This window comes from Festucalex cinctus, chromosome 1 (assembly GCF_051991245.1).
Source record: "Festucalex cinctus isolate MCC-2025b chromosome 1, RoL_Fcin_1.0, whole genome shotgun sequence".
Lineage (NCBI taxonomy): Eukaryota > Metazoa > Chordata > Actinopteri > Syngnathiformes > Syngnathidae > Festucalex > Festucalex cinctus.
This window is the reverse complement of record NC_135411.1, coordinates 9236998-9249994: the sequence shown is the minus strand read 5'-3', so window position 1 is coordinate 9249994 and position 12997 is coordinate 9236998. Positions and strand designations below refer to the sequence as shown.

Sequence of the window (12997 nt, the reverse complement as noted above, 5' to 3'; positions counted from 1 at the left end):
CCTGTACCGTATGTGACCATAGATACAGAATAGAACATGTCTATGTAGCGTCCTCGTCATTCGCCTCTCCGGCCATGAGATGTTTTAGATAGTTTTACGAAAATTTATTAACTAACGGCCGACGAATTTGTACAAAAAATTCAAACAATTGGTGATTGATGAAGGCAAGGCACAGTAAGTTTTTAATTGTGACTATAGCACTGATAGAAATGCTTCCGTTCGTGTAACCGTCACTAACTTGGTCATGGACCGCAACATCTCTCAGTCTGTCAACTGACGGACGCGCGTTTTGTTGACGATTGACGAAAGCCGGACTGACGGAATGCCCACATGTGTCTGTCGGTCCCGAAATAGTGATGACGGAAGTGTGGTTTAAATAAAATGACCGACTGATGATGATGATGGAAGGGCGACCAGGGAATTGGTGTATGACAGACCAGCAAAATTCTGTATATTGTCCACCTCTGGTTTTTGTTCTGTAAAATCCTGAATCTAGTATATTTAGTAGTATTTAAAAAAAAAAACTGCATTGACTCTAAATCACATTGACTAGGATAAATAAATAAATAAATAAATAAATAAATAAATAACAAAAAATATATATGCCTAATAATACAGAGCAAAAAAAATGAACTTAGTCCACAAACGCTCACCACTGACTCGGGATGTGGAAATATATTTCTTTTGCAGATCTGCTTCTTAGAGCGTTCCAAGATGTAGAACATAATCATTGGAGATTCCAAACAGGGCGTGACATTTTAAGAATAACTGGCAATGTATGCCGCAATTGAGGAAGGAGGAGGGGTTGATATGAGAGCGGAGAAAATGGGAGCCACCGGCGTCCGATTGGGAACACATTCCTTTCTGGCATCAATTCTCAAGGCCGTTTTCCAGATGACTGGGCCTAATTTATACGGCCTGGTTCAAACCCGTTTAATACTGCAGCTCGTTTGTGCCTGCGCTTGGCAACCCGCTTGGACTCTGACTTACTGTACATGCGCATGAATTAAGACAAACAAAGCAAATCGTTCCCTTTATGTAGTCACGCTGACCACATTTGCATATTCAGCAAACATAATATTATTTTCACTGATTCTCATGTACTTGCATGATTTCTGTCACATTCCGCATGTATAAGGGCTAGCAAGAACCTTCCTCTGGAATCATGTTTAAATGTGCAGCCGCATGTCAAAACGCTCTTGGCGATTGAGATAATACAACGAATACCGAATACTCCCACAACACGCTGATTTTTACCGCACTGTATATTAGTGCGGACAGATCTGTGAAAGATTAGAAGACTGTAATAACGTAGATGTAATCATGTGTTAGTTTGAGCTTTGGTTTAAACGTCCCATATTTGTTGAACTGCAAAATTGAACATAGCACCTATAATGAGACCTTAATGTTGATTCAGTGCACAAAAATACGTGCCAGGGTGTGCGAATCCAAGGAAAATTCTTGAACAATAGCACAATTCTCACTCCAGAAGAACACTCTGGCAGTCTCCCATTAAACTTTTTAGACTTGTAATAACTCACAATCCAACTATATGACTGCATATAGTGTATGACAAGCATCAGCCAAACAAATCCCGCTCCATTCTATTCCATTAGGGCTAAGAGTCATTCCAGCGCTCTACAAGCTAACAACTTACAATTTTCGCCTCTTCGCCGCCGTGCAAGTTTGGAAAATCTCCCCCACTAACCTCAACTCCGTCTGCCGTTCTTTGGAGCTGTCTTTGCTTTTTTTTTTTTCAGTATAAACAATGTTTTTCTGCGAATAATTTGAACACTGCGCGAGCATTAATGCAGTGTGCGGTGCTCTTGGAAAAAAAGAGCTCACAAGCCACAAGTAGCCTTCAATCCCATTCCAATCAATACATGAGCCGTTGCCAAAGTACACGAGTAAAACAAAGAGGTTGCAGATCCGCGTGTCTGTGGCGCGGACTCACCGTGGCTGTGATGAGCGGACCGTGAAGCTGCGCGTAGAGCAGGGCCTCGTTCACGTGGCCCTGTACTCCGAGCAAGGCGAGTTCCAGGCTGTGGTGGCCCACCATGGCGTGGGTTAGCTGCTCCAACAAGTTGGTATACCTCCTCCAAGGCTGATCGAGCTCGGATATGCTGGCCAAGCAGCCGCGCATAACGTTGAGGCAATATCCCACGCAGGGCTTGATGAGCGTGAGGCCTCTGCAGTGGGAGCAGTACACCATCTTCACCAGACCCTTCACGCAGTCCTTGGTCAGGGCGATGTGCTCGGTGGCGTTGAGCACCTCCAGACCTTCGTCGAGGAACAGGCCCAATTGTCGGCCCACGCTCATCGCCTCGGACAGCTCCTTGGCCATCGCGGCCGGATGCGGCCCGAAAGGGTTGACGTCCTGTCTGATCAAACGGAGGCAGTCCGTCATTTCCGCGTCCACCCGCATGCTGCCGACAATGCCCGGATTGATGAGTCGTGTATAGACGAGGGGGAAGAGGTTATTGAAGAAATGGTGGACCGTGGTCTCCACTGAGACGTTTGCCCCGCGGAGATAAAGGGAGAGCGAGGAGAAGAGTTCGTTGACGTGAGGCAAAGCTTGGCGAGAAAGTGGGGTGTAAGTCCCTTCCAGGAGAGAACTCAGGTGTCCTTGCGAGAAGGACAGCAGGTACTGGAACATGTCTAGAAAAGAGAGCAAAAGACAAAAGCGGGACATTCAGAAAAATGATCTATCCATGAAAAGGTCCAAGTGCAAACACGTCTCCAAAACCATGGCCCCCAAAGACCTAAGCTCGGCTTGTATGAGGCGGTATTTAGCGCTGCAAAACCAGCGCCAACTTTCCTTTTAAATTAATGGGGATATCAGTTTGTATTATGTCATCACCTCAATATGTAACAACCTACTGAGACAGTCGGCCAGTCCACACCATGTGAGACAGGAATACAAACTTAAAACTAATCTGCCAATTATTGCCCTTCAAAAATCAACCAAAACAATCAGCCAATTGGGCCAAATGGCCGATTATTTTCCCCTTAAGGCGTTACAGTTGACGAAAACTGAAGTTTCCGACGCTGTGAAAGTACCCTGAATGCACCATTTTTCTTGTGTAGCATTAGCAACTAGCAAGTGTGTAGCGTATGTGGTATTCTGGTTATTCAGTTGTCCCCCAAGCGTCCTTTAAGCTGTTTAATGATATCCCAGTTGGAGTTAACTGTAAAACTAAACACACGACAATAAGAATAACATCCACTGTATAGTTAAAAAACATGCTTCGTTTTTAAAACATCGCTAGCCTAGTGCTAATGCTAAAAGCGAAGGGAGGATCCCATTCAAATGCTAACCGGAATTTAGCATATACTTTAGGAGTATTTTTCCTTCAAATAACGAATATCCACACACACATGCTATGGGAACACATACCCATAGGTAAGATAACACAACGCAAAGGCACAAATTATTCCCAGTGTGTGAATTTTTTACTTTTTATTTTCATAGCAATCAATCGTTACTTTCTTCTGGGCTCACTTTAAGTGTGTACACCATGGATGCACTGTACCACACTGCCCCCAAGAGGCCATAACACACAGAAAGTCAGTATTCTTCTTTCTTAACTGTTTTTTTTCAGTTGTGACTGAGTATATTATAGTCTTACTTCACATTCTTATTTTTATTTTGTTATTGTCCTTTCAAGTTATATTTAAAGTTGATATTTCAAGGATTCAAATATTTTTTTTTCTCAAAATTCAAGGATGCAAACATCCAAGGATTTTGTTGTTGTTGTCTTAACAAACATTTCCACATGACATGGCACGAAGTACAATCCCTGAGGTCCCAGGTTAGCCCAGTAAGTCCCAAGACTTGTGAAAATAGAATTAAGTCATAAATCAAGTCATTTCATTTCAGACTCGACCACTATCACAAACAGTCCGAGCCTAACCATGACCGTTGACCCAAGGATTGTCATTTTCCGAATCGAGGCCACATTGTTTGTTCGCCCGTGAACAAGCTGTCCCCAATTAACTTATCGTCAGTCTGAAATGACTACCCCCTTACACACACTTAAACAATAAAGTCATTCAGTTCTTTCTCTATTTCCTAATGGGCGAGACTAAGATGCAACACAACCAACAATGCCAGCACAAAGTCCAATTAAATGTTTCAAGGTTCTTTTTAGGCCCAATTAGTCACACATGGCAGTACGTAAAAAGAGGGAATTAAATCTCTTCCCCATTTATGGTGGTACAATTTTTTTTGGTAGCTATAGGGGGCTCGATTTCCGTAGACAGGCACCCGTGCGCTCGGCTAGAAAATGGACACATCATCTACTAGGGGTGTTAAAAAAAAATCGATTCGGCGATATATCGCGATACTACATCGCGCGATTCTCGAATCGATTCAATAGGCGGCTGAATCGATTTTTTTTTTTTTTTTTTTTTTTTTTTTTTTTTTAAGAGCTCAGAATTGTTCATTCGGTAGTCTTACCGATTCAACGTCTTATCATCATTGCCTTTTTTTTTTGTGTGTGTGTGTGAATCAATTTTTAAACTTCCATTTTTAATGGAAAAATATTCAACAAAACGTCTGACTTCGGGTTAGGATTCACACCTTGAGCATGGAAGAATGTTATATGAACGGAACATTAAGCCTTAATATTTTATTTTAATGCTGTTCAAACATGAAACAGATTACAACCTCTATAAGACTGAAATTTCAGATAAATAAATAATACATTTTCATATAAATCTTACACTCTACAAGCTTACTGATTAGTATTTTCTAAATTTGAATGAAAAAAAATCGCAACAATCGACTTATAAATTCGTATCGGGATTAATCGGTATCGAATCGAATCGTGACCTGTGAATCGTGATACGAATCGAATCGTCAGGTACTAGGCAATTCACACCCCTATCATCTACCGTGGTTGGGATTCTGGCAGACATGACTACCGTAGTCCCGGTAAGTACATTTTAGACTCGAAAAAGCATGTCTATGTGGTGGTGCAGGTGGTATAACACGATTTTGGTGGATTTGATCGAGGCGCAGGCGTACATATTCTGAGCTTCATGGATGTGTGTGGTGGACTAGACATAGACCGATATAGTTTTTGCCTGGCTAATAGCGATCGTAATTAGTAGTAGTCGAGGCCAATAACCAATATTTGGAGCTGATATTCATTCTCAGTAAAAGGGAAAGTATTTCTGTCTTTTTTTTTTAAAACTCTGTTGAAATGTTTTTAGCATATTATCTTAGACAATAAACTGCTCTGTTTTAAAATTCAAACAAATAGTTCAGGGTCACAGGGTCGTCATGTCTTAAAATTAAACAGCTCCCTATAGATTTCTAAGTTTTCCAAAAATTTCAAATACCTGAAACGTTAAACTTTCACTTATCTTAAATGAAAATTTGAATAGTTCCCTGAAACACAGTTTTTAGATTGATCTGTTAACAGCCGTCAGATTTTTAAAAAGGCCGATGCCGATATCCGTCAAAAGGTGAAATATCGGCGCCAATGATCGGGCCGGCCAATGATTGTGGTCTATACCTACGGTGGACATCATTGTATTTAATTAAAACTTATGACAACTGCTTGGAAAAATCCCTCTGAATCATTGTAGAAATCAATTCACAAATTATTAGCATTATTAGCATCAGGGTGCAAGGCAGTCTCCAATTCCTCTGTCTGCGTCGTCCACAATGTATAATATAATAGCACTTTGCGTACGCCAATCTCATCTCATTTCGCCGCCATGTCAACAATGCGTGCGCTTTAACTGCCTTGATTTTATTGGGAAAAAGGGGAGCCGCTTCGATCGGCCTGAGTCGGCTGCGTTCCATCCCACAGCGGCACGAAGCGCCTTATATGATCTGCGCTAGTCAAACAAAAAAAAACAAAAAAAAAAGAAAGAAAATTTGCTCCATGGCACAACTAATCCTTCTTTTCTTGATTCTGCTGTTGCCCATCTTTTCAATACATGCTCATGTAGATTAACTGTATGTCTAAAAGTGTCGGTGCATGCAGGCAGTGGATGCACACGCTACACTTCTGGGATGTGATGTCAACTTAAAAGCATGCCTGGACATAAAGGAAGAGTAGCAACTGGAGTCGGCCCCATCGCAGCCCCCTGCTATGTGTTTAGAAAGCTTTGCATAACTTGCTGTTCTTTATCGTTTTGTTTTAATAAGCAAAACTTTCAACTCAACTCAAGTTTATTGACAGGGTGTTCCAAAATGGTTGACCCCATTCTAAATGCCCATATCTCAGAAACTACTTGATGGATCTTAATGAAACTAAATACACTTTATGTTGAAGGTCATAAGTATTATTGGTTAAATTTACAAAGAACAGAAACTTGAAGCGTTTCTACACAAGCTGCGAAAATTTGAGGTCATTCCAACGAAAATTGTCAAAATTATTGTCCTACGAAATGGGGTCAAACATTTTGGAACACCCTCTATTTCAGTTGTGATAATTGTATGATAATAATTGCCCTGTATAATAAAAGCGTCTGCACCATGAAATAAATAAATATGAGAGGAGAGCCTTTTTTTTATTTATTGAGTGATATTTAAATCTATTTATATATTTATTTTCTTATTTATTTCCACATTTATATTTATATATATATCCATTTATATATTTACATATATATATATATTTCCATTTATATATATATATATATATTTTTACACACATATATATATACATTTATATATTTATATATATTTACACACACATATATATATATATAAATTTATATTATATATTTATTTAAATTTATATTATATTATATTATTTTATAAATATTAATAATTTAATTTTTATTTTCACATGTATTTATTTTTATTTTTATTTTTCATTTTTGGTCCTCCATACACTTTGTGCGCGTGCTTCTTTGTGTGTGCGTGCGTTTCTCAGTGCGCAGACAGAAAGATAACAACGGTCAATCTCAACAGCTGCACCAATATGTCTGACACATGGGGACTCCCGGCTGGCCAGTAAAGGGCACGTGTAACGCTCGACAAAAAAAACAACCGTCATTATCAGCAGCTACCAAAAAAAAAAAAAAAGATTTTTGAGTTGTACTTCCACATAACAGACCCATTATTTCTTCTAAATTTCATTGTGAATTCCTAAATAATTCCCCCATTTAGAAGATTCAAATGTGTTGTTTTTTTGTTTTGATAAGACCATGTGTGCCATCGTGCTTTCCAAATGATGGTTTTGGCATGTTGCCTTGTCGGACATTCTTAAGCTCAAGCCAGTGTATATAAATTACAACATGGGCGGACATCTTGCGGTAGGATTTGACCTGTTTATGTTTCAGTCCAATTTTACAATGGCGAACATAAGTGACAGCTGCTTCAGACTGAACCGCTGCGGAGTGAGCGCTCATCGAAAGCAGTATACGCTAAAGTTATGGGTCACATCTGTCGCCGGCACCGAAACACTACTTCACTCTTTCGCCTCCCTCATTCATGCATTAGTTAGTAAATAGTAAATACAAACGGCTTCACTGTTTTTTTTTTTCACAAAGTAAAAAAATAAATGTCAAGCGGAATTTAATTTGACGTAATTCTATCGACTGTTTATTTCTGAGCAATGCCAACTGTGCCTCACTTCCAGCATCTCTGGAAGTCCCAATGAAATGAAACCATGAAACCACGCGTGCGAGCGGGACAACGAAGGTCTATGTTTGGACTTTGTTAGCGGTGGCTGTGCCCCCCCCATTTGTCTACAGTGCGGGACAAATGGTAAAAGACTCGCTAACACTGCTTAACGGTTTATCCCGGCTTTGGTGTATTGAATAAATACCATAAAAAGTGTCAAAAGTTTGGTGTTTTGCGACAAGCCGTCAAAATCAGACTATCATAGACAGATTTAAAAATTCAATCTGCCATCCGGAAAAAACTGTATGAGGACTGTAAAGAATCAGCCCTTTGACTGCATTTCATGAGCCCCAAAGGGGTATCCTTGAGGTGAGGCCTAACCTCTTATTCTCCTACTGCAGTAGCCGTTCCATCTGTAAGAATTTGGCTCAGACCCAATACAAAACAACCTCCCCAAAAATGTGACTAGTTGCTGAAAATGTGAGCATTAAAATGTGTCTTATAACGCACTAACACGAGCACTTGTTGTCATAATGACAATTTTGTTGACTGTGGAGTAGGGCTGTCAAAATTAATTGATCAATCGACAAGTAATTGATTATCAAATTAATTGACTACTGTTTTAACAATCAAGTAATCATTTGGAACCATTTTTTTTTTTTTTTTACTTAAAATTGTCCAAATCCTCTGATTTCAGCATATCAACATGTAATTGTTCACTGATTTCTCTAGTTCATCATGAAAGAAGAATTAATCATAATATGACATTTGCAAACATCTGTTTTTACTTTGGAAAACATTGACCGAACCAGTAACATAGTACGACATCAAGGCCCCCAAACCCCCACCCCTTTTTTTTTTAATCAATATACAAATACAAAGTGAGGACTCTGGTTCGAGTCCAGACTCCGGCCTTCCTGGGTGGAGTTTGCATGTTCTCCCCGTACCTGCGTGGGTCTTCTCCAGGTACTCCGGTCTCCTCCCACATTCCAAAGACATGCATGGCAGGTTAATTGGGCGTTCCCAATTGTCCCTAGGTATGCTTGTGAGTGTGGATGGTTGTTCGTCTCTGTGTGGCCTGCGATTGGCTGACAACCAGTTAAGGGTGTACCTCGCCTACTGCCCAAAGCCAGCACCCCCCGCGACCCTTGTGAGGAATAAGCGGTCAAGAAAATGGATGGATGGATGGATGGATGGATAAATACAAAGTACGAAATAAACACTTATCACTGGTTAATAAACAGCAATCAGAGAAAAAAATGCTTTTGTAATACACTTGAATGCAAAATTAAAATGAATGTGATTAGTCAATTAATCGATTGAATAATCAATAATCGATACATATTCTAAAAATATCCGATAGTGACAGCGTGGGCTCGAGCTATTTAAAAAAACAAAAACAAAAAAAAACGTATCACCATATCACTCAAGACAGATCACCGCAGGGATAATCACAGATAGTTTGTAAAACTGCGGTTTTAGTTCAGTTTGGGGTCTTTCCGCTACTAAGTACCAGTGTGAGGTCTGTCTGCTTGCCGTCAGCCCAGGCCACAAGGCTCCACAGCAGCAAGGCATCCATACCACAACATATACACGCAGACTCAAGTTACACACAATTCTAGAAATGTTCGCCTGGAGTTATCATGTTAGCAAATATCGTGATGTTTTTGTGTTGCTGTCCTGTGTATGTTGAAGGAAATTGGTTTGATTGCATGTTGATGTACCCACATGGCAATTTGGGAGGCTGTAATCCATTTTTTTGCAGGGGCTTGCAGCGATATTTGATCAACTCCCATTTATATTAATTTTGAAGGATTCTGTCCATAAAGATTTGGTCTTGAGGATTTGAAGTTCGACAGCATTTAAGGACCAATGAGGTATGATTACAGGAAAGATGTCACACCAGTTCTTGAGTATTACCAATTGGTCCTTGAGCATGGCATTCACCCTCCAAAACTGTTGTCACTCCCTCTCCCTAAAGTTGAACATACATTTACTGTGTCAAGACCGATTCGCTATTCAATTGGGGCCAAGCTAACAAGAGGAACAATGAGCTAATGGCAGCTCTTGTTGTTAGCTTAGCATTAGCAGTACTAGTTTCACAGATTACATCGCAGTCAAATAATTACTCAAAACGGGCCCTACTGACATCTACAGGTCTTAAATGGAATAACAAGAACCCAACAGTCAAAGTCACCAATTTGTGACTCTCTGGCTGTCCGTGTAGTAGTTAGCTGCTATCTTTAACTTTGTCACATTTGTTATGGCCATAGTCAGTCCCTATACCTCTCGTGTGGGTGTATGTACTGTTCTTTTGTTTTAGTGCCTTGTGTTAGTCCTTCGCCATAGGATTCATTCTTTAGCCATTTTCGGGTGTGTAAAGAGAAAGGGTTGCCAACAGTCCAGTATTAGCCGGGACGCCCCGTATTTTGGGCTAAATTATGTCCCGTACGGGACCTCAAAAGTCCCGTAAAATATTTCTCAATTCTTACACGAAATACAGCAACTGGCATCTTTGCCGTTTTTGGACCACGGCTGCTCCCGTAGGTTGACAAGTGACAAGGAAGTTGCTCGTAGCCAATAAAATGAGTCGCTGGGTGTGACGTTATGTGGAGATCTTGCAAGGTAAGAGAGGCAACTAGAGAGAGAGAGAAGCACTTCCTGGTTTCGTCACAGCTTCATGTCGCCTACACTCTAAACGGCGATCGAATTAGTCGGCTGCGAATGTATCAGCGGGAGCAATACAAGATGTATTCTCCAGATAGATAGATAGATAGAAACAAAGCTACAAAACAATATAGATTAAAATAGTTCAATAAATAAAAGGGGATAAAACCCCACAAGTCAAAGCGAATAAAAGCCACCGAACGACAACTCCCAAGTTGGGTCACTCGTATCTCAAGGCAACACTATTTATAATGATTTATTATAAGCTGAAACATATTACATAACACAACATCAAAGCCCAAAATTGGAACCCCAGAATTTAATTTGCAGAATCCACAAAAAGTGAACCATTTTTTTTTTTTTTCTGAAGCTTCTAATGAGAAGTTTGCAGAGGAATGGGGGACACATTTTGAAAAGCCATCTGGATTTATTTGGCCCCCAGGGTCGGCACACGTCCCCGTCGTTCCGCTTCCGTTTCGACCAAACGTGCGCGCTATATGGACATGACAAAAAGTCCACCTTTCCGAATACAATCCGCGTTGAAAGGAAACACCGGATCTCTTGATAAATCATTCCGAGGCTTTTCTCTGTTCTTTATCAAGCGCTCTCCCACGCTCATGCTGACTCAGCGCCTCAACTGTGATAAATCAAACAATTGCTGCGGGTTCCGCCGCACTTTACAGTACTGTGAAACAGAGTGAGAACAAAACACAAGAAACCAAAGAAATGCAACTTTGAAGGCGCAACTCCCGAATCCAGCTTTTACCTCACACACAGCTGTGGGGTGAGCATCATTACTGTGTCACATTGTCCCATTAGGAAGCCACTCGACATTTTGCATGAAACAGTTACTTCGAAGGGCCAAAAATGACTTTCCAGGATAACTTTGCAGGAAGGATGCCCGCAAACCCCAAAGTGAGTTTACGGCTTTGGAAAACTTTCACCGGACAATTCGGTGACAACTCACGACTTGTCATCATAAAAGGCGATTTCCTCTTTGACATTCTGCATGGGCACTGATAAAAACGGTCATTATAGGGAGCTTGCCTCCATAATATCAAAGTAAAGTAAATAAATAAATAAAATCGCAGATGTCTGATTCAAGCCAGAAGTATAGTGTTACCGCGCTTTGCAACACAGTGGTCTCTGACTTCTGAGGCATTTCAGTATTGTGAAAGATGAGTGTAAGCATGTGTGAGTTGAACTGAGCAGTATTGTTAGAGCGCGAGGGAGCCACGGCTTCAGTGCGGTTGCCAAAACCCAGCACAGACATGCGGCACCAGACAGCCTGCACTGACACAGGGCGAGCTCGCACAGCCTGATTATACTGTGTAAAGAATAGCATTCCCTGAAGAGAATGGACTATTTCACAGTCTCCAGCATCTGAATTCATTTCACCAAAATGAATCCTGTCAGTCACGCAGCGCGCAAGTTTCCGTATTGGCTTTCAGATACGGGCTGGGTGAGATGAAAACGGTGCCCCGTCTGACACATGCGCACATAAAACAAAAAAACAAGTCGAACCTTTGGAGGGAGTTGAGCGATCATCAAACAGAGGGGAAATTCAGCTTGAGATGATGCAGATATGATTGGTTTTTAAGTGGAAACTGACCTTTAAGTTAAAAAAAAAAAGTCTGTAGCTATAGATTATGAATGATTAACACATTTGCCCCTTCAATTTATTCCCTATTACTCATTTTTTCGTCATTGGGCAGCAAGGAGCGTGCCAGGCAGCTCCTTATTTCAGTGTCTGTTTTAAATTAAAGTGTTTCCAAAGACAGAACTGCCATCGTGTGTTAGCAAGGCTTTTATTCAGAAACTTGGAACCTGGAAAGCTAACTCCGAGACACTGCATCCTTATGTTGGACTTTACATTTTCTTTGCAATCGGAATTTATTTAAGGGCCAAGCAAAATAAAAGATACGCTAAATGAAAAAAAATGTTATATTATTGCTTTTTTATTACATTTACCACTAATGTAAACATTCAAACATTACACTCACTTATAACACTCTACATTTTGATCACAAGTGACAAGCGCATGGCAGCTAGCCACTTGGCAGCTAGCGGTTAGCGGCTAGCTTACTAGAGGATTATGTGAAATGCTAACAAAGCAGTCTAAATCTTGAAGTAGTACTCTTTGTTAAAACACGATACCACACAAAGAATCAACAAATTCCCCTGATTGACTGGCTTATCAAGAAACCAATAGAAATGGAAATGAGAAAAAAATCGGAACAAAAAGGAAAACAACTAGGAAGACATCTAGTAAAGTGAAGCTTACACAGTTTGCTGACGTGGTACGTAATGATAGTTCTATACATGTAAAAGGCATACAGCATTTGAAGTGGGGTACTTAGTCACACATCTGAGCCAATTCTTAAAACGTAAGAGACTACACACAACTCCACCGATACGCCTTCCTTTGAGGAAGCAGAGTCTGAGCACTCTGAGGTGGGATCTCCTATCTCGGGGTTCGTAGTCACTGAGGTGGTTGGAAAGCTCCTTGGTGGCAGATGAGATCTGCCCGGAGTTCCTAAAGGCTCTGGATGTTGTGGAGCTGTTGTGGTTGACTCTCCTCTACAACATCACGTGGACATCAGGGACAGTGCCTCTGTATTGGCAGACCGGGGTGGTGGTCCCACTTTTTAAGAAGGGTGTGTTCCAACCATAGAGGGATCACACTCCTCAGCCTCCCTGGCAAGGTCTATTCAGGGGTGCTGGAGAGGAGGTGCCAGAGTT

At 40.8% G+C, this 12997-nt stretch overlaps 1 protein-coding gene across 1 annotated transcript in view; it reads right to left on the bottom strand.

Moving 5' to 3' along the window:
* Nucleotides 1-12997, bottom strand: part of gpc5c (glypican 5c) — a 213226-nt gene that overhangs the window by 133217 nt on the left and 67012 nt on the right. The window contains exon 4 of the mRNA XM_077515177.1: nucleotides 1955-2658. Within this exon, the coding sequence (XP_077371303.1) occupies nucleotides 1955-2658 (704 nt within the window). The remainder of the gene's footprint in view (nucleotides 1-1954; nucleotides 2659-12997) is intronic.